We start from the raw sequence: 22,647 nt of genomic DNA, 5'->3' as shown, positions 1-22,647 counted from the left end.
TTCACTGGTGGCCTCAGAGTACCCCTCTCCCTGATTGACTGGTCTTTCATCCAACCACAGCCCACCCGGGATGTCCACGTCACCGCGGTGACAAGCGGGATGGGAGGCCAGGGGTTAGGGGACACGGTGCTCCTCCAAGAATCTACTTTCTGCCACAGATGATAGATGTGTACTCGCTTGTTCATTTATTTCATTTTCTGGCTTCCTCTTGCATGTCTCACTTTATCTCTGCAACGCTCTCTCTCTCTCTCTATCTCTCTCTCTCTCCATTCCCATATTTACTGGGCGAGAGTGAGCCATCTGCAGGTAAGCGATTAGCTTGGGGTTGTCATTCTAAGCAGCAGCTTTGCGAGCTGAGCTGAGGGGAGGTGAACGTCCGCAGCTGAACGGAACCTTTGAGGGAGTTCAACAATGAGCCTAATGACTTTAACAAGCCCCTGTGCTACCCGGAGAGGGAGCGGGACAGAGATAAACGGTGTTTCTGGGTGGAGTTTAAAAACCCATGCCCTCCAAATGCGGAGCCAACCTACAGTACTGTACCAGGCGTTTTGGCCAAGCAGCAACCGTCTTATTATGCTAGTAAACACGGTCCCGCATCCCCTCTGCAGAAGCGGATTAGAGGAACGTCCTCTCCAGACCCTGCCACATTATTCAGGTCCTCTGCCGGTTTACATTTACATTTAGTCATTTAGCAGACGCTCTTATCCAGAGCGACTTACAGTAAGTACAGGGACATTCCCCCGAGGCAAGTAGGGTGAAGTGCCTTGCCCAAGGACACAACGTCAGTTGGCATGACCGGGAATCGAACTGGCAACCTTCGGATTACTAGCCCGACTCCCTCACCGCTCAGCCACCTGACTCCCTTCCCGGTTCAGAGGAGTCCCAGGTGGAAAGCTCCTCCATGTTCCAGGCACCATCCTTTTCTGCCTGGTGACACCACACAACAGGTCACACATCGTGTATGCTTCATTTAGCAGTCATAAACCACGGTAACAGCGGCAGCCATGTTTGCACACCTGGCCTCATACCAGGCTTGTGGAGGGTGAGTGACGCTACCTGACACATGGGGGCCAGACCTCTGGCTGTGTTTATGTTTATGTTTACCACACGTAGCGCAGAGGAAAGATTGGGTTTGGAAATGGGGAGGAAGGTGTGTGTGTGTGTGTGCGGGAATATGGAACCTTAGAGCCTGGCATGTAGAACAGTGGTGTGGAGATTAGAGAGTGAAGAGATGGGAGCTGTGGAGGTATCAGAAGAACTGAGAGAATATCAGGAAGGGATCTGAGCTAAGCACCCCCAGACAGCTCCAGGAGCTGGATATGAGCGCAGATCCTCTCGCCCGGCCCTCGTCAGAGGTCAGCCTTCAGCAACCCCACCCCCGCAGACGCGAGAGGGACAGGGGGAGCTGAGCGAAGGAGGAGGAAAGTTGAATGGACAAGACAGGGCGAGCGATGTTGGGAGATAAAAATTAATAAATGGACAGGGCGAGATTAGAGAGAGCAGGAGTCGGAGTTTGCATTCGGCATCCGTGAGCTCTAACTGTTCACCTGGCCCGCGTCAGCCTCTGACAGCTCTCTGTTCGGTACATGTGGATATTCTCAAAGCCTTTTTTGGACTGTCCCCCATTCCAAATGGACCAGAACTATTCTAGATATGCCGTGGAAGTAAACAAAGTGGCCCTAACGGTAACCGTCTGGATCGTAGAGTGACTGAGGCCATGTTCTGTGTCTGGAGCCGTTCCATCCAGCATCCACATCTGTCTGCTATTACACACAGAACAGGCATTTTGGGCTGCAGCATATCAGTGTCTCTGTCTCTTGTTTTCCTTCTCTGCCTCCCTCTCTCTCTCTTTCTCTTTCTTTCCTTTGCTCTCTCTGTCTGAAAGGATTCAGAACACAGTCACATATAGGCCCAGCAAAGCGTGAAATGGTTTCAGCTTTACTACAGACACAACACTTGACCGCAGACTGCCGACAGTGGTTGCTGTGGTTACCCTCATTGTCGGGGTAATAGAACAATAGGCTGAGCTACATCAGTTGCAGGTGTCTTTGATGTACAAGTTGAATGCAGACATGCACACTCATACCATTTGTACTGCACACATGGTTAGATTACCACAAAGAGCTTTCAAACCTGAAAGCATGCCCCCCCCCCCCCACACACACACACACAGAGGCAAACACAGGAAACACACACACACAGAGGCAAACATTGGCACCCTCCCCACCCATCCACTCACAATGACTAATGTGGATAAATTGCCTTCTGTAACAGAGTCACCCCAACACAGTACTGCCTTTCCAGGAATTAATATCAAAATAAGCACATTAGTCAGCTCATAACCATTAATAAAACCTACTTAGCTGTCCAGGGAGGGGAATACAGTGACATTCTTATTACAAATTCTCTGGTTTCACCCCCCCACCTCTTTAGGAAACCTCTCCCCTCAGCTAATACAACAGGCAAAATGAACAATAGTTTGGGGAATGAGAGTCTATGGCCCTTGAGGACAAATTTAGAGGACGGAATAAATGTGTTGGAATCTCGAATGCTCACAGTGGAGGGCGCTTCAAGAACACGCTCAACCTATGCTACTGCACCCCCTTCACTTCCACTAGCATTGCTAACAATGCTAACAACGGTCAACGTTCTCAAGGTGGGGGTAGAGATGGATCAGCAGTGGTCTGGATGTTTGGGGAAAAGCAAGCTGGACTTTGATCATGCTGAAAGGTACCTTGAAAGGATATTTATCTCACTGCACTACATTGAGTGTGTAGGTAAGGTCATGGAGAAGAGCCAGGTGATCCGGCAGATAGCGAGGTGGCTGTTTGAGATGTTGCTCTGTGGACGGATCGATGTCTTGACAACTTTGTATGTTGGCACTGTCGTCACTCTGTCGTGACGATTGTTGCTACGGATGTAAGACAAGGAGAGTGACAGGAGAAAGACGGGTATAAAGGCACATTTGTGCCATCACTGAGCAAGTGCTCATGCAAGCCAGAGACTGGAGAGGAGAGCAGAATGGAGCCCCTGACGATCCCTCCACTGTAATCCTGTCAGAAAGTTGGAGCAGGAAGAGGAAATCCAGGAAGGCTTAAAAGTTATTTCACAATAAAAGTTCTTGCAGGGATCAGTGTTACATGACAAGTGGATTGAGATTTGAGAGCCAGTATTTAAAAGACTTTCACAATGTGTGTGTGTGTGTGTGTGTGTGTGTGTGTGTGTGTGTGTGTGTGTGATGGTTACATGACAACTGGGTAGGATTTAGAAGTAAGCACTTAAATACTTTGTGAGAAAGAGGGGATAGAGGTTTGTAAGTGCTCACAGATTGCTTTAAGTGTGTACATGTGCGATCGCATGACTGCGAGATGACAGCTGGATTGAGGTTTGTGTATATAATTGTGCGAGTGTGTGTGCACTCCTGTGTGTAACCATTGCCTATATAAGTTCCAGTGTGACAGTATGCAAGGTCAGCAGTCCAAGCAGCACTGTTGAATAGTGTGTGTGTGTGTGTCCGTATCTGGTTAGAATTCTCTTGGAGAGTTTCTGGAACTAGGCAGTTCAGTTCGAACCAACCCAAACAGCACTTTGTTAACACCATTAATCCTATACATACAAAGAGCTGCCAAAGATTTATGCAAACTGCTTTGTTTCAACCGTCAACCTTTCCTTCGGTTTCCCCAGCGAGTCAATCTGTCACTCTTTATCTTTCCCGCTCTCTTTCCACATCTATCAATCTTCCATGTCTCCCCTTCGCTCCAACACTCTTTCACTGTGCCATTTTTTCTCTTCCCCCCTCTCTCTCTCTCTCTCTCTCTCTCTCTCTCTCTCTCTCTCTCTCTCTCTCTCTCTCTCTCTCTCTCTCTCTCTCTCTCTCTCTCTCTCTCTCTCTCGCTCTCTCTCTCGCTCTCTCTCTCGCTCTCTCGCTCTCTCGCTCTCTCGCTCTCTGTGCTCCACCTGTACTTGCCCTCCTCCATCACATCTGTTGCCTAGCGATGGCTTTTTGTTCAGGCAGCTGGTTTGGACTCATTTGTCAAGCCCTGACCCTCTTCCTTTGCGTATCTCCCCGCCTCCCCTCCCTCCGTCTCTCTCTTTCTGCTTCCTTTTCTCTCCCCATAGCCTCAAAGACCAGTGATTGAACTGTTGGTTGTAGATGTAGCCAATATAGTTGTTTTTCTTCAAAATGGTGGCTGGAGGCTGGGGGCACTGCAGACTGGTTGTAGAACCTTATCCTGCTGTTTCAAAGGTGATTAACTCAAATGTTCCCCATGCCTCACCAGCGAGGTGAGAAGGTCACCTTCCAGCAGTGTTAGTCCTATACTACAGCCGACGGTTTACAGCGCCACTGATTGTTGGGTGTGTGTTCTCAGGTTACTAAACACTCCAATATCAGAGCCGGTCCCACCTGTCACTTCCTTTACTGCCCAAAGGGCGTGTTGCGTGTGTTTGTGTACCGTGTGTTTGGCTACTGTGTATGTGTGTGTATCAGGTTATGTTAGGAGGAGCTTTAGGGAGACGTGTTCCTCGACCTCCTGACCTGCTGTGGAGGTGGTCTGCAGTACAGAACAGCTGTCACATGACTGCCCTTCACCCTGATCCACATACAGCATATGTGGGGTTGTCGGGTGTCTATGTGTGTGTGTGTGTGTGTGTGTGTGTGTGTGCGTGCGTGTGTGTCTGTAAGTGAAGGGGGGTGCAAGCACAGGTAATGTGTGTCTGTGGTCTGCGTCTGTGTGTAAGTGAAGGGGGGAGGGGTGTAAGCAGATACTCTTGAGAGGGCAGTGGTGATGAAGTACATAATAGGTAAGGTGAGGCCTGCGCTGTAATGATATCTCAGGGAGACGGTCAGAGTTAGAGGGACTGCCGGGACTGTGTGGGTGTTTCCACGGCTAATTCCTTCCGAGATCCGTGACCCGGGTTCGCCGAAGTCTGAGATGTAGGTCAGTCTTTGGGTTACCACATCAACATATTTCAGATCAACATACTCTCTCTATTACTGTGAGCCAGAATCAAGGCAGTCAAGACTGTAATGACCTGTCTATTATGCTGCAGATGCCCTGTGCCCAGTGAGTGAAGTCAAGCAATTGAAATGCAGCCTGCGATTCTTCATCTCTCCCGTCAGATTTTTGGGATCTGATCTAATCTGACCAAACAGTTTGAAAAGATTCAGAACAAACAATCCTAGCATTGAGTGTTGTACGTTCTGGCAAATGAAATACATAACAGTGACATTTTAAATGAATGTCTATGTCTTTAAATGAATTGCTACTGGTTAACCTAATTGAGTTATTTAGTAAGGAACAGTCCATTCTTTCCAGAATGTAACAGCAACTCTTCTCCGCTAGCAACAAACCCCTCAGGGGGTTTTCAGGAATGCTAGCAGAGTGTCCGTGGTTATAGATATGTTGAACAGGTAGAGTAGACTCTAAAACAGAGAGTTGAGGAGGGTGCATTCTCTTTGACTTTCTCTCACACCTCAACTCCTGTCCTGTCCAGAAGAGGAAAGGAGAGGAGAGGAAAGGAAAGAAGAGAGGGGAGTCAAAAGGAGAGGAGACAGGAGTGGAGAGGAGACAGGACAGGGGAGGACAGGACAGGACAGGAGAGGAGAGAAGAGAAGAGAGGGGAGTCAAAAGGAGAGGAGACAGGACAGGGGAGGACAGGACAGGAGACAGGAGAGGAGACAGGACAGGAGAGGAGAGAAGAGAGGGGAGTCAAAAGGAGAGGAGACAGGAGAGGAGAGGAGACAGGAAAGGACAGGAGAGGACAGGAGAGGACAGGACAGGAGAGGAGAGGAGACAGGAGAGGAGAGAAGAGAAGAGAGGGGAGTCAAAAGGAGAGGAGAGAAGAGAAAAGGAGAGAAGAGAGGAGAGGGGAGAGGAGAAAACGGTCTCCTGTTTTTCTGTGACAGTGCAGAGAAGGAGCAGCAGAATGAGGGTACAGGGAGCCTAGGGCACTCCTTTCTACATTTAGATCATCTACTTTGTAATTCATTTTCCAGAGTTAAAATGCCCCCCCCCCCGCCCTCTCCATCTCTCCTATCCCCTGTCTGTCCCTTTCAAGGCTTGTTGGAGGGTGTTTAACTGTGTTTCTAGTTTAAGCGTGTCCTCCTCTGAAGAAAGTACACCCTTCCTCAATCAGACACTTGGTGCTGCTCCCATTATTTCTTAATCTGACGCCTTACACAAGAGGCATACATTTAGTCATTTAGCAGACGCTCTTATCCAGAGTATACTCCAGAGGCCACAGTTTGATGAAGTACTTGAAGAACTGGTCAAACCAGAAACAGATCTACCATTCGGATCAACATGTACGTCATTGGAATTAGGGTACTTACCTTCTAGAATCAATTTCGATTATTTTAGTTAAATAAACTATTCTAAAACGTGGTGTGTGGCATGCAATCACAGGTTTTCCCCTCAATCCAAGGAGTTATGTTTTTCTAAAATTGCTCTGCACAAGGGAATTAAACCTCAGAGTGCAGGTCTGTTCACATTGTGTCATGAGCAGAAAAATACTTTGGTGAAAACCAACTGGCTGGAATATATTGAAGAACAAAGATCAAATATGACTTGTACCATATAGAGATAATGATGATTTCATTACTGTAAGTGAAATTAAAGTGGTTTCAAACCAGAATTGAGCTCTACAATTCTATTCTATTCTCAAGGCTTCACGCTGTACAGCTCGTTTCTCTAATAGCACAATGAGGAGAAGACAGAAAGAGAGGATGAAAGAGACAGTAGGAAAGGGAGAGAGACATACTGGACATAGCGATTGAGAGAGAGAGAGCGCAAGGAGACAGTAAGAGAGAGAGAGAGACAGAGCGAGCAGACAGTAAGAGAGAGAGAGACAGAGCGAGAGCGAGAGAGGTTGTGGCACTGCTGAGCAGTCTTCCCCGGTGACAGTCCATCATTTCATTTGGACAAGTGTTATTAAAATCCACTTAGCAGCGCCGTGAGAGCTACGCTATGGAAACTATGCTATGTGCCTCGAAAAAGCTCAACCTAAACATCTGCTTTGAATCTGTTTAAAAACAGAGCCTTTTCATTCATCTACAAGAAAGAGAGGGAGGGAGGGGGAGGGGTGATGGAGAGGAGAGAGAAGCTGTTCTTATTAGGAAAGACATCACCAATACAGCCAGAAATGTACAGTATGAAACTGCTACACCCCTGATCCACAATCATACAGTAAATATGATTGTGGAATATTACTACTTTCCATCAAGGAGGATCAGATACCCCTCCCTTCCCGCACACACACACACATGTGCACGCACACACACACACACACACACACACACACATGAAAAGACCATGCTCAAATCCTCCTGATCACTGCAAGTCTCAATCCACTACCAACGGTAACACACACACACACAACTTGTCACAATCCACATGTAAGAAACGTAGATGGGTTAGAAAATGAATGAGTGAACGAGAGAATGAATGACAGAGGGATGGTTTGAACAAGTGAAAGACGCAGCAGAGCAGAGAGGGGAAACAAAGGGTCTCGATGGTGTCCCGCTCTCGCGGCAGACGAGCAGTCCACTGCACCGCCACCACAACGTCACGCACACACACACGCGCGCACTCACACAACAGCCTCACGATCATCATGGACAACAAGATAACAAGTTATGCATTCACAACGAACAAGCAACTCAGCAGGGATAAACATGCAGACCGTGATGGTAACAGCGGGCAGAGTTGGGAGCTGACTTCACACGGCATGATGAAAGCTTTGCATCTTTAGAATAGAGATGACATCATGTGCTCCTACTAAGAGGGATGTATGTATGTTATACATGTTTCAGGGGTACATATGTTTTAGACATGCCCCCTTCCCTTCCCCCATAAATGGATACTAGGATATATCAATGCAGTGTAGAGTCAGTCCCAGAGTGCCCTTAATTGAGGCTAAATAGAATAGCCGTTATCTAGCACGTGAGGACGATGAGAGGAACTTACAAGATCTCGTCGTTTTGGAACTCGAGGACGCCGTGGCTGTCTTCAAAGTCCTCCCCTCCTCCGTGCGCGGTGCCCTCGACGGTCTTGTAGGGCAGCGTGACCACGCCCCTGGCTCCCGACGTGCGCAGTACCTTCACCTCCATGGTGCCCACGCTCTCGCTAACGTGCACCACCGGCTCCTCGAACGTGAAGATGCCCGCGTGGTCATCGTCGAAGATGGTGACGGTCGCCGTGGACGGCAGGCCCAGGCAAGCCACCGCCTCCACGTGATTGGCCGACTCGGGGCTCTCGTCCTCCGCCCCGCCCTCCCCGGTGCCGGACAGGACCTTGACGTTGCTCAGGTGGATCAGGAAGTTCTCGTCCTCCTCGAAGATGTCGTCGTCGATGATGCCCACGCGGATCTCCTTCAGTGTGTCGCCGGGCTTGAACACCACGGTGCCCTCGGTGAACTCGTAGTCCGAGCCGGCGTTGGCCGTGCCGTCCTCCGTGCGGAACTCCACCGTCACGGTCTTGGTGAGGTCGCCGCCGCGGCGCAGGACGTTGATGGCCACCGTGCCGCAGTTCTCCAGGCACTGGTAAGAACCGGGGTCGAAGTAGATCTTGGAGATGGGGTCGTTGTCGGCGGCGTCGGAGCGGACCTCGTGCATGCTGACGGCCTTCCGGGCCTGGTCAGCTGCGTGCTTCTTCAGGATGTTGCCTGCCCCGGTCATCAGCCTGGTCGCCTGGCAACGGTAGAAAGCGCGGCTCTTCTGCTGCTGACTCAGAACCTGGATGAAGGTTTAGATGATTCATACAGATTTAATTAGCTTTCAGTGCACCATGATACCCTTAATTCACTTCCAAAACACAATCTACGTGTTCACATCAGCAAAAGAATGGGGGTCCTAACCTGGTAGTTGGCCAGCTCGATGAGCTGCTCCACCTCCTTGTCAGGGTGCTTCTGCTTCAGCTCCTTCAGGATCTTGGCCATGTCCCTCCTGGTCTCTTCCTCGTCCAGGTCCTTCTCGTCCAGGTCCAGTCCCAGCGGCCCGTCCAGGAAGTCCACGGCGTGCGAGTTCAGCATCTTCCCGTCCATCTCGATGTCCACCTTGGAGGGCAGCGGGCGGTCGCCTTCCGTCTCGATGATCATCCCCCTCTGCTTGCCCGTGCGGTAGCGCTTGTAGACGTACTTGTAGAAGAGCAGGCGCCGGTCGGCCACCCAGGCGAACAGCACGCAGATGGGGAAGAAGAAGAGGGTGAGCAGCCCCTCCCACACCTGCACCACTCCGGGAGAGATGACAGCCAGGATCATGTAGAGCCAGATGTAGGCGAAGATGCTCCAGGTGGCCGTGACGAAGAAGACGCGCAGGTGTTTCACCTTGCGATGCTCGCCATCGGGGACCACGTAGACGCAGATGCCGATGATGACAAACATGTTGAAGGCGGCGCTGCCCACGATGGTGCTGGGGCCCAGGGAGCCCGCGTTAAACCCATGGCCGCACACCTGGGAGGGGGTTACATTTACATTTAGTCATTTAGCAGACGCTCTTATCCAGAGCGACTTACAGTAAGTACAGGGACATTCCCCCGAGGCAAGTAGGGTGAAGTGCCTTGCCCAAGGACACAATGTCATCTGGCACGGCCGGGAATCGAACGACTCCCTAACCGCTCAGCCATCTGACCCCCCCCCAGATCAGGGCAGATCATGTTAGAAGTGCATGTGTGTATTTGTGTGCGTCTGTATACACAGGAAGGCGTGTGTGTGTGTGTACCTCTATGACAGACAGCAGGATCTCCGGGGCGGAGGAACCCAGGGCCATGAGGGTGAGGTTGGACACGGTCTCGTTCCAGATGCGCACCGTGGTGGTGGTGGTCTCCCCGTTGGGCTTCTTGATGGTGATCTCCTTCTCTTGAGACGTGATGACCTCGATGGACGCCATGAAGCGGTCGGCGATGATGGACACGCCCAGGAACATGTAGGCCAGAGCCACAAAGTAGACAGTAGCCCGGGCCACTTTGTCCCCAAAGGACGGGTTCTGGGGCTCCCATATGGGCAGGACGACCCCCTTGGAGCAAGGCTCCGGTTCGCTGCAGGTTTTGTTAGCCTTGGGTACCGCGGAGACAGACTGGTCTATGCTGGGCTCTGAGGGGGCGCCCCCTGTCGCATGGTGCACTTTGAGGAAGAGGATTGCCACGACGACCAGCATCTGGAGGCCGAGGGAACGGACGGGGGAGATCTTGAAACCGTCCATGACTATTCAGGGATGTCTTGCCCTCCTAAAGCCACAAAAGAGAGAAGGTGTAGAGGAATAAATAGATGAGTTTTTTTTTTTATGAAACAAACATACATTGCTATTCCTGCCATTAAGACAATGTTTTCCATACAAATTAATTCCATGTGCTTGGTGAGCATTCCCCCTGAAGGATAAAGTGGCGCATATGAGAGAACAGTGATATAGGCCTCCTGGCCTGGAGAGGAAAGAAGACAGAAAGGTTTTAATTGATTGTCCGTATAGAGTGATTACATAGGCCTTATTTAATGTGCTTGGGTGCGAACATTATGCAAAAATGTCAGGGGCTTGTCATATTTTATGATTCCAATTCACATACTGGATCAGTGACAAGTTTCTATAATGAACCATTATATGTGACCACATAATTCTTTTTACAGAGCAGGCTATAAAATATTTAACATTTCTGACTAGCAGTCTTCTAAAACAAGGGGGTGTGATCGTCTTGAGTGTGCATAGCCTTCCAAATGCACCGAGACGCCGCGTGTAAGAGAAGAGTCTAGCAGAGCGGGAGTGATGCGACACTTCTCATGGGGTTGGTCTACTCGGAACCATCCAGTCAAATGGGAACCAGGCGCACGCAAACACCTCAAGACTTAACGTAACTTAAATTGCCTGAACACCTTTCAGTACATTTCTAGTATTAACCATATATAATATATCATATATTGCCACCCAACTGTAATAATTTTTGTTTGTAATCATGCACATTGAGATACATTCATTTTCTGAATTAGCAGAATTTAGAAGGATTCATTTAATGAGGCTATTACCAGCTGAAATCTTGTGAAAGAGACGCGTTATTTCCTGACAAGCCTTATTGAGCGTATTTTGACCGGTTCTTAGCCTACTTTTGTATCAAAAACAGGCAATAATGAGATGTCCTATTGTTCCACATGGAAAGCCCTTGGTCTATTTGGCCTAGTTCTTGTCTTTTCTTGAAAACAATAAGTATTGGATTAAAATAGACTTAATACAGAAATAAATTCGATAGCCTTCGATAGACAACTAAACATGCCGTTCAAAATATGAATACAACTAAAGAATAACTGCAAATTACGCACTGTGGATGATTATCTGTAACGCGTAAAATGATCAACTCTCCTGATTTGCATTAATAGTATTCCATTCATTCAATGCGACTGTTCTTTTCCCACAACTTTCAAGCACAAGTAATATCAAAACACGAGGAATGAGCTTCGGCATGAGTCTACAATTCAAGCAAGCACGGTGAGCCGGTCAAAAAAATCGACTAAGAAATGTAAAAAGCCGAGCATCATGGTATTGAAAGAAATAGGCTTAACGGTTTTAATTTAATTTACATCAGGCCACCGACTTGTATCTGCCAAAATCAGATGGATAGTAGGCTAAACCATGCGGCAGCATTGTGGCCAATGCATCTTCGAAACAGTCCGCAGCTTCACCGACCTTTCGTTAAGTCTCTGGACCACCACCGTTGGAAACTTGCTTTCGACAGTGCTTTGATGGAAAGAGATATATCAATTAATGTATTCGATAGAATCCTACCTTTTAAGAGAAGAGGCGAAGTCCACGGACGAATGGAGTCGGTGGTAGTAGTAATGTAGCCTAGTAGAAGCTTAAACCAAGACGTGAAAATGGTAATAGAAACAGCCGTAAAGAGCCGTTTATGGTATGGTATCACGGCTCACATTGGTTGTCTTATATACGAGATCAAGGAGCGATAGCCTACTCCGGTAAAGACAATTAAAGTTAAAATTCCCATGCACTCAGATTTCCACTACGACCTGTATGATCGGATAACTGATGCTTTATCAGCAAATCTGCATTTCGTAGGACAGAAAGGTGCGCTGAGAGTTCTTCCTCATTCTTCCCCCTCTCTTTCTCACTCTTCTCTCTTTCTCTTCCTCTCTCTCTCTTTCTCTCTCTCCCTCCTGCAAAAAGCTGGACACACAGAGCTCCGAAGGCAGACCGCGTCCCGAGTTTAGAAGACCTAGGCTGCTGCGGCGAAGGCGGACAAATCCTTTTTTCGCATTCACCCTTAGCTCTCTGCCGCTCGGATAGCCTGTTCACTGTTCCACAAGGACTTCAGAAAGAGCGGAGGAAAACCAAACGAAACCTCACGCACCGCGACCCACTGCCAAGCTGTCTATCAACACCAAGACCCTCCCATTAGGCTGCACTAGTGCACATAATGGGGAAATTAGCAACATTGTCACTGCAACTGCGATTTTACGGAACACCATTTCATTGTCCAAAATTGTAACAGTGCTTTTAATTCTGCGTTGACTAATATGTGGTGATGCTTTTCAACGAGAGAACTAACGTCAATATGCACGCTATTATTCTGGACATCGTTCTTAATCTCTTGAAATGTGACGGAGATGTTATGACATAGGCTTCAAGTAAATTCAATAAGTGTGACAAAAATTCTGTCGGATTAAATGTCATTCATAATTTAGAAGAGAGATGGTTGTGAATGGGAACTGGAATTCTACCGTCCAAGGTACGCGACTTAAAAGCACGGCATATAGCCTACCTGTCCGCAAAACGGATGGGTTTCTGGTCGTCCATATAGAGGTTATTCAAGGTCTTTTAGCCCAATTAATGAATTAATCAGGATCGTGGACATTGTGGACCACGATCATTGTGGACATGTCTCATCCCTCATAATAGACTAGAGTAGGAGAGAGTGACTTGTCTCTCTTAACAGCAAAGACCTCTGACGATGCCAGCGCTAATGTCCCCTGACTGCCAGTCCTCAGCCAGCTCAGCCTAGCTACAGCACACTGCTAATTGTGTGAGTGTGTGTGTGTGTCTGTACGAGTGTGTGCGTGTTTAGATTAAGCAATTGTAAAATGGCGGTGGCAGAGTTGAAACTGTGTTTGGAGAGCCATGAAAAAGGCCCGTGTCACCAGTGTCAGCTCTGTGTGTGTAACTCAGCAGAACATATCATCACAGCTTTAGTCAGAAGAAGGGGAGAGAGAGGTGGTATGCGTTGGGCTAGGCAGCAATGTGGGTCGCTGCTGTTGCGTCGAACTGGGCTTTAAAATGTGTTTCGCACGGTATTGAGGCCACCTGAGTGTCCTTGTAACAGACCTGAATTCTAGCGAGCTAAACTGTTTTCACCATTAGGTCATGTGGATTGAGACCAGTTGCTCACCACTGCAGCCATATCATCTCACCTGAGCTACAGTGCCATTATCAAGGCCAGGTTTTAAAATAGGAGGCCTATTTTGGGGAGTTACCTGTGCCAGAAAATAGCCTGGGCCATCAATAAGGCAGTTTATAAATAACAGAGACACAGACCAGCTGCATTCTGGTGTCGCTCAGGTGCTGCCTGTCCTATTTAATACAACCTCCATTTGCAATGAACACACAGAAATATTGTTTCATTCCGTCTCCTCTTTTCTCCTCCTCCTTCCCCTCTGAGATCCCTTCGCTTCCTGAATGTCTCCTCCTCCTCCACTTCTTGTCCTCTCTCCCTCCTCCCTCTGTTCTTCCCTTTCCCTCCTCCACTACAAAGCACTGTTCATTACCACAAGTGCAAACAGAGGTGACATTTACACAGGTCTCTAATCACCGCAGACGTGTCTGTGCTATGTTTCCGGGCCAACATTGTCTGGTGGTGAAAGGAACACAAGAGGCCATGAGTTCTTCATCTGGTATGTACTCACTGTCATAACCAAAGGGAAAAGGGTTCGCCAGCAGGGTTGTGAGCTAAAGAGGGTGAGAGGATATTTTTCCTCTGTGACAGAGAGAGGCGTGCAGGCTCTCAGTGATTGACGGCAGACGCTTTTGTCTGCAGGCAAGGGTGACATCACCGCATGGCCTGATGATCCGCATCCGTCCTTGACTGACTCGCATGGACTGCCACATTACAAAGCCTATGATGTCATGCTGAAGCAGCACTCCCCACTAACAGACACTCAAGTATTCCCCCAGCCAGAATGTTAATCCTACCTCCTACCTCTTCATTTGAGATTCAAACACAGGAATCATCAGACACTACTGTAGATGTTATATTATGTTTAAGGTTATGTACTAACATTTACATTTAGTCATTTAGCAGATGCTCTTATCCAGAGCGACTTACAGTAAGTACAGGGACATTCCCCCCGAGGAAAGTAGGGTGAAGTGCCTTGCCCAAGGACACAACGTCATTTTGCACAGCCGGGAATCGAACTGGCAACCTTTAGATTACTAGCCCGATTCCGTAACCGCTCAGCCACCTGATTCCCTAACATGGGTGATAATTCATGCCACAAGCTAAATCCAATGGGATTGTGCACAAACCCCCCTTGACATTAGCTTGTGTCACATGCCTCCTCCTATTGAACCTCTAAATGCCAAAACACCTGGGTGAGGGGGGCGGACTGCACATGTTCAATAACATAATCTACATTATGGGTTTGACTAAGGTCAGGCCAGTCAGTGTTGGGTAATGGGGATCTGGGATGGGAGGCTTGAACTAGGATGATGCGTTAAGAGGAATTTAATTATGGCGCCAGTGGAACTCTGTTTAACTCGTATAACGAGGAAGCTAATTAAAGAGCAGCCTATAGAATGAGGATGGGTATCACTGACAGCTCTTTTCTCTCCATCTCAGAGTTAGTCAGCCGTGCTCAGAGAGCTGTTTCGCTATCAAATAAAAAATTCCAGTCAGGTTTGTAGATGTTGCTTTGGCTAAGGTTCTCCTTAAAGCGGTTTCGCTCCGCCGCAAGCACCTGGTGCATGTCAGGTTGGATGATAAGGTACAGGTGAAGGTGTGTGTCTGTATACTGCACATTGTTTGGGTTCCGTTCAGAGACAGACTCCTTCTACTGTGTGAATGGATGCAGCGGGACTGTGGAGCGTCAGTATAAAGCTGTCACCCCCCTCCCCACCACCAACCTCCATCCCATCCGATCTAGCTGTATCTGCATCCCTTGGCCATGCTTGGCAAAAGCTCTTATGTTGAGATATAGGCGGGTGCATACGGGCTGCTCCGAGAGTCTGCTGACACAGGCAAAATTGCCCCCGACAAGGGCATAAATACAACATTGTGAGTACAAGGCTGTGCTAGGTTTTAATGAGAGAAGCCGTAAGAGCCCAAAGGCCTCGCTAGCGGAGGGTTGTCAATCATAATACGGTTGTTTGTCATCCTAAAGCAGGGATGAATGATGTGCAGGGGAACTAATGCTCAGAGCTGCAATCGGTTGAGTAAGAAGGTGTGAGGTGGATAAGTGTGCGTGTAAATTCAAATGTCTTTGCAAAGTATAAGGAAGTGAAAGACAAACTGGAAGAGTCATTCTTGTTTTTGGTACAGTATGCTGATTCTCACTAAGTGTAGTGTACTACAGTAATCATAATATATAATAGAAGCATTTGGGAGTCTGCCAGGGGAAAGACAAAGATTAAGGTTACCTGGTCATTAAATATGGCGCCAATCCACCTCTCCCTACCACCCCAGTGCTTTGTGCTGTATGACCCTTCCTCATATTAAAAACTCTGAGAAAATATCCTCATTTTAGGTCCCGAATCTGCACAGAGAATGCCCTGAAGTGTGTTACAGTTGAATGAAAAACAATCTCAAGCTTTAGAGAGAGCACATTCACTTCAGTTTAAGAGTGGCACATTTCAGCTGTGTGTTTTTTTTTACACTGCGCATTCTCTCCATATGATGTTATTTAAATGACAAAAATGAATGAGGGAATATTTTTTACTCTTGTCGACAAAACAGTAATAGTAAACAGTAACTTTATAATATCCCCTCGGCACCATGTTCTTTGTATTTCACTAGACTCAACAACAAACAGGATTATCTTTGTTAGAAGACATGGATCATCAGGGCATGACAGTACATCTGTCTGCTTGACAGTTATGCATCAGATGGTTCGTTAACATTAATAATGTATGTCATTTTCTCACTGCAGAATTCTGCAATGCTCTTTCTTGGGTCAAATAATTGATTAACGTTGGGCTTTTAACAAGGGTTTGACTATTGATATTTGGTTCTGAATATACAGCAAGAGTTGAGAAGCCTAACGTCTGTGTCAGTAAGCATGATCAATCTCTGCAGCAGTCTTTTGTCATTGTAAAAAAAAACAACAAGAAAAAACACTTGATCTCACAGGAACACTATTCACTATAGTGGGTTATCAAATCAAACCTATCACCATATGTATGTGTCCATACTGGATCAATAGTGGTTAGTCACTAGCTTCTTTCATAAGCATCCATATTGTTGACAACATTGTGTGGTTAAGAGCTCTTCTCTATCCTCACGTTGGACATCCCCTCAAAACATCAATACTCTGGGACTAATCGGAAAGGCTAAGTAAAAACGACTGGGATCGAGTTGGAAACCAAGCTGTGATCCTGGATTTATTGCACAGTGAAGCAGGTCAAGAGGTCAGCAGTTTAGCTCTCATTGACCTGCGCAGGCTGAACAAGGTAGTGTCAGTGTGACCACCAATACATTTGAATATCTGTCTTTTATTGCCACATATTTTTGCAACACAAAAACAATCCACCTTTATCTTTTCACCTGCAAGGCCATCCCCATATGACAGTTGCGCTGAGGACATTTTATTATTAAAAACAGTTAGATTAATCAGTCGACACCACTATGGTTTATATCTCACCTGCTTGGCTTATTGACAGTAACCTGGAAGCACAACTTCCGCCTCACACTGAATTATTCTGTGGAAGAGGAGAGAGGAGACATAGGCCTACAAGTTCTTTAATTAGTGCAGTTCGAGGCTTGTTGACAGTACAGTAGTCAGGCATCAGATTTACTAGCTTAAACTATGGCATTCCATCTGCCAGCCACTCAGCAAGAGAGACACCCCTTTATTAGCAAAAAAGCTTCACCAACTGTTTGCCTGAGTCCAAACTTCCTGAAACTCACTGAAAAATAAATAACAAAACAACGTACTGCAAGGAAATTAAAATTTAGACTGCCTAGATTGACTTGTTTATTTAGCAGTATGACTTTTCACTGATAGAGTGAAAAGATGTTTGGTCATTGGTTTCAAACTATATTCTCTCTCATATACATTTGTTTATTTATTATTATTTATATATCATTATTTTCCCATCCAAACTAGTCCCAACATTTTTGAACTACATCAACATCATCAACATGTCTGTGTCCAAATGTTCATCTAGCTAGGTAGCTAACTAGCTAGCTACAGTCACAAACGTCACTAACGTCACGACGCCACAAACCTGCCACGATTACCTAAAGAATTACCTTTTGAAAAAAATCCTTAGAAAAAATCATTTTGAAAAAGATTTTTCTAAAAGATTTTTTTCCATTTTCGAACAGAAATTTCACACACAACATAACACAAAAAAGTTTATAGTTTCAAAACTTTGTTTCGAAAAATGTTTTTAATACCTTTTGAAACTTTCTTTCAAACTCTTTTAGAAAATATTTTTTTAAACTTTTTTTTCTACACACAACACAAAAACGGGGGGTAGAAGAAGGAAAAACAAGATGGAACACAACTCCACTGTCCTAGAGAACTTTCCGAAGGTCAGGACGAATCCTACCAACTTAGTGGACTTGACATCTCCAATTCCACCCCAACCTCCTACATTCAATTCCCACCTCCAGCTCTGGATCAAGGGGGGTCAGGTTCATTTAGGCCCCCTGTCGAAGCTGCCATATCTGGCATTGCGCAGGGCTGAGTGCTGGGTGAGAGGACTACTGGTGTCAGCAGTCTTGGCTCTGTGTGGCCCGCGAGGAGCTGAAGAGGAGCAGGAGGTGTCAGGGCCGGGAGGACAGCCTGTCACTAGCCCACCATCGCTGCAGGATATTCCTCCAACCCCCAGGGGCCCCCGTCACAGGCGCTTAGATGTCACCAGAGTTCTGTTCACTGGAGGTTGTCTGACCAGTGTGTTTCAAACACGCACAAGACTAGCGGGACCCCAGTGAAAAATATATTTTCCACTTTCTTTATTCTTAACCCTAAAAGGCAGTCTGGGGTTACTGCTCAGAGGGATAAAGTTGCCATGAGAGCATGTCCATTTGTTATCGTTTACAAGATGGCTACTGACAGGAAATGTGCCTTCTCCCTTCCACTTAGATAATCCTAAATGAAAAGTCTTGATTTGGCAGAGATGCGTCTACATACCTCACTACTGTAATTAATAGTCTCACCCAGGTCAGGCTGAGAGGATAACATATCTTACAGTAAACCAGGCACCTCAGCAAGGACAGACTAAACAGAATAAAGATGTCCGAGGAAATCATTGTGATGTTACATGGCAAATACATTAATAGGATTCTTATCATAATAGGGATCGGCAGATGGTGTGTGTGTGTGTGTGTGTGTGTGTCTGTGCGTGTTTGTGCGAGCATGTGTAGAGAAGGGGGGTCTGGCAGTGGACTTCACTCCCAGCTGTGTGTCTGTCATGTGCAGAAAGAACAGCGTGCTGAGAGGAGATGGAAGACGGAGGGAGAGGAGGAGGACAAGGACACTTCCTAATTTCCGACGGCCCAGGTGGGTACCGCTAACAACCATGTACTGCTGGCTGCTGATTGGTTGATGGCTGCAGCCCAACATCACCACAAACACGCACGCACACAGTATGCTGTATGAGGAATAAGTGTGTGTCATGCCTGTCACAAAGAAGAGCAGTGTTTATTGTGCGTCCACTCCCTAGTAATGTCCTGGAGTCGGAGGGTGCCCACTCAGGAACAAGCCTCCTCAGACCAGCACACAATGCTTGACCTATTATCTAAACTTTCATAAAAGCCGTACCCAACAGCAGAAATAGCCTGTACCCCCAGGACTGTGAAAATTACCCTAAAGAATAAAACTCCATTCTGCACGCAAGCTGTCATTCCTCAACTGACAGGAGCAACGTGAGGCGCAGCGAGACTTCCCCTAAAGTAGCAGTAATTGCCTGTGTGGCATAAAGAGCCCTCAACCGTGGAGCTGTTGTTTCCACCGCCAGTGTATAGGTGATGCGCTGAGAGAGGGAGAGGAGCCTGGCAACCTGCACGCTGAAAGCAGACGATTTACTGTCTTCCTTTTGACAACGTCAGACTTGATCCGCCTGTGCAACAATTGGGCCAGATAGCTTTTGGAGAGAGTGAAAAGAGAGAAAGGGGGATTTACAAAAAGAGGGAGACAGCAAGGAAGCTAGATGGAGAACGCTACAGAGAGAAAGAGAGAGAGAGAGAGAGAGAGAGAGAGAGAGAGAGAGAGAGAGAGAGAGAGAGAGAGAGAGAGAGAGAGAGAGAGAGAGAGAGAGAGAGAGAGAGAGAGAGAGAAAGAGAGAGAGAAGCAGGATGCATGAATGATTGAATGTGTCTGGAGTTTCAAAGTGGGGGCGAATGGATTTGCAGGTACTCAGAAACATGTTTACATTCAATGGAAAATGTGTCATTTAAAGGAATTTCATCACAGAGTTTCTGTGTAAGATTCGTAGTCAGATTTGTCTTTGTGATAATAGTGACTGACAAATCTTTCCACAATTTTCTGAAACCTTCCTTTCGGAAGAATCCAAAAGAAAACTTGTGCCCTGGGGTTTGTTGATCATGTCAGTTCAGCTGTGCTGTGCTCTCCATGCACCTGTCATAGTAATGTTCCCAGTGCTTTGCTAGTCTAACCTCTGGTGAGGCATTTTGTAAGAAAAAGTTTAGAAATCCTCCAGCACACAGCACTTAAATTAGACCGAACTAGACTTCACCTGTAGCATTAGTACATTGCTTATTGTCTGTTTTTCAGGACCTGAGAAACCTCCAAAGGCGACTGTCGGGAGAAAGACCGATCTTAGGTAAAGGTTTTAATTTCACCAGCTGCTTGGATGGTTGCTTTATTGTTTTCAGGTTTGGTTCTCCTTCGCTGACTACTTTAATCCCCGGAGACGGTTGCCTCTCAGGTTTATAAATGTTTACAAATTGCTGTCTCCCCCATATCCCCATGGAGGCAGAAAGTTATTAAGGAGCAGATGCACATTTCCCGAAAAACGAAACATGTTATATCTCACTGATACACTCGTGCGCACACACACTACAAAAGGACTTCCGTGTAAACACCTCTGCTGCACATCTTAGTGAACGGTTGTATAGCTACTGTAATGGAGATTTACAGGGATCCAAAGTGCAATGAGTGATACTGGTTTTACAAGGTTGTGGAAAACAAACTAGCACCAAATATGTGCAGCAAACTGTGTGTGTGTGTAGCTTGGAGTGTGGTGGGTGCACTGAGCACACAACCAGTCAAGATTCATGGAACCAGTTTGCGCATTGCCTGTTACATGCAGCCTTAAAACCAGGCTAAACATGTTTACCATGTGAATGTTGTTACTGGATGTGTAATGGCACATAACTAGTTATGCCAGTTTACTGGTTCTGTGTTAAACGTTAACTTATTGGTGTCTGACAACCAAAAGAGGGGTATTGGCTCATTCAACCTTGTTCGCTGTACCGCATTAAAATAATCAATTTGAATTGTCTTTGACATATGGTGCACGGCCACAAGAGGCTATGTCTAGCACTGCTTACAGTACAAGGAGAAGCACCTTTAACTGAGGCCAAGAAGGAAACAGATTGGACTATTGATTAAGAGAGGTTTTTCATGGCTCCCTATGTTGTGCAAGGCCATTGTGTTGCACTAAAGCATTTAAAGGGAGCCCTACGCATGAGTCTAGAGCGATTTGGCCTTTTTGTTCCCACTGTCTCTCTATTATAGCATTTCCTCTGGTTAGCTTAACCAACCAGCACTATTTGGTTTTATAGTTTGCAGCTAATTTCAATTACATAATAGCTCCATCTCTCTGACAAAAACGCTTGTTGGACAATTAAGACGAGATTTATTCTGAAAATAAAACTAGAGAGAACTTTTAGAATAGGCAACTAGAAGGCAGTCCCCCTGCTGTTATACCGACAGAGAAAGTGTTTCTCTTCTCGATGTGGTTCGAGAGCAGGCAGCTGTGTCCCTCGGTGGCCATCACAGCAGTTCTAAGATAAAGTTTCAGCCAGTGTACACCTCTCTACGTGCTGCAAACTCACTCACTCACGACTTGCACACAGTGAGATGACAATAACACAATAGTATGGGTATTAAATGTTCAACTAAGTCCTCCCACACTTAGAATTAGCAGGCCAATGCATCAACTGTGTTGATGTCCCAGGTCTCACACCGTTCATTTTAACAACTTAAAGCAGGCAGCCAGAGACTGTCACTTTTTAAGAAGTGATAAGAGGAGGAAGGGCTAGATCTGCTGGGTTTCAGATGTGGGAAGTTAGCCATGAAAGAATAGGCACATTTAATCTCCGTCCAGCGAGGCGGCAAGCAGCTTAATCACTGAGAAGAAAAGAGGCAAACTTTTCCTCATCTCTAATGAACGTGCGTGTGACAGTCTCCATTCTTCAGCCCTCCCATAGATCAGGCTGAGGTGAGCAGGGACGGCGCTAAGAGGGAGGGGGATACGAAAGAGGCTCTTAAACGCTGTGAGGGAACAGGTTTAGAAGTTAAAAAGCAGAGCGGGGTGGATGAGGGAAGGCTTGGATGGATACCTGCTCGTCTAGAAGATAAGAAGCCCCCATTAGAACTGTCGCTAACGGAGTGGAAGAGCAGAAAGAGCAAACGTCTCTTCCTGTCTCTCGCCCACTGTAGGCACACCAGAGAGATGGGGCCCCAGGGGGGAGGGAAAATAGTCAAGTTTGTGCAAAAAGAAGCCCTGGATGAAAATGTGGAGCGCAGAGTGGTAATGAAGGTCTCATTTGTTGAGGCAGGCTGTGATGGTGATGAGTACTAAGTGAACATGGCAGGAAGAGTGTGTGTCTCATTATCTGAGACACCCAGCTAGCTCGCTAACAGCCCCTGAGTGCGACTCTGATTCCCTCTGATGATAGAGACTGGGGAATGTAGGCAGAGGCTTTACCCAGTATGAACAAGCCTAGGACTATGTACTCAAAGCACCAGGGACGTTATGCGCACACACATTCCAAATGTTCAGTATTCTAAGTGGGAGTCAATACATTTACAGTTTGTGATGCTGTGGCAGCCGGTTACATGATTTTAAAAATCTGCCTCTGATTGGACGAGTGTGCCCGTGACCTTGGCAACCAGCTGCAGCAGTCCGCCAGGTCGCCAGGCCCCCAGGGTCCAGTGTGTCATGACTAGCTATGTTCCCTGAAGGCCCTCCAACCTCACATCCTAGTCCCGCTACCACGGTAACAGTTGCCATAGTGCCATGGGTGAGTGATCCCTTGTCAACCCCCTCATCTTATGAGCCCCCCCCCGCCTCTTCCCGAAAACACACAAACACACACACGCCTCCCAGCCCTCCAAGCACACCCTCAAGGATGCAATAGAGATGGTTCTCTCCAACTGCCAGGTCACAGAGAGAGAGAGAGAGAGAGAGAGAGAGAGAGAGAGAGAGAGAGAGAGAGAGAGAGAGAGAGAGAGAGAGAGAGAGAGAGAGAG

The 22,647-nt window shown here is 47.0% G+C and overlaps 2 protein-coding genes across 2 annotated transcripts in view; both read right to left on the bottom strand.

Moving 5' to 3' along the window:
• Positions 1-7,963: 7,963 nt before the first annotated feature.
• On the bottom strand, positions 7,964-12,365 carry LOC134022784 (sodium/calcium exchanger 1-like). The gene is made up of 4 exons (XM_062464534.1): positions 11,765-12,365; positions 9,719-10,223; positions 8,857-9,450; positions 7,964-8,734 (listed from the first exon to the last, which is right to left on the bottom strand). Exons 2-4 carry the CDS (start codon positions 10,196-10,198, stop codon positions 7,964-7,966), a joined length of 1,845 nt encoding a protein of 614 aa, XP_062320518.1. The 5' UTR covers positions 10,199-10,223; positions 11,765-12,365.
• Positions 8,889-22,647, bottom strand: part of zgc:65997 (uncharacterized protein LOC794398 homolog) — a 125,508-nt gene continuing 111,749 nt past the window's right edge. The window contains exon 4 of the mRNA XM_062464138.1: positions 8,889-8,904. The gene's annotated coding sequence lies outside the window, so the exon portion shown is untranslated. The remainder of the gene's footprint in view (positions 8,905-22,647) is intronic.

The sequence above is a fragment of the Osmerus eperlanus genome, chromosome 6 (assembly GCF_963692335.1).
Source record: "Osmerus eperlanus chromosome 6, fOsmEpe2.1, whole genome shotgun sequence".
Classification (NCBI taxonomy): domain Eukaryota; kingdom Metazoa; phylum Chordata; class Actinopteri; order Osmeriformes; family Osmeridae; genus Osmerus; species Osmerus eperlanus.
The sequence above is the reverse complement of the archived record's forward strand: the minus strand, read 5'-3'. Positions and strand labels throughout refer to the sequence as shown.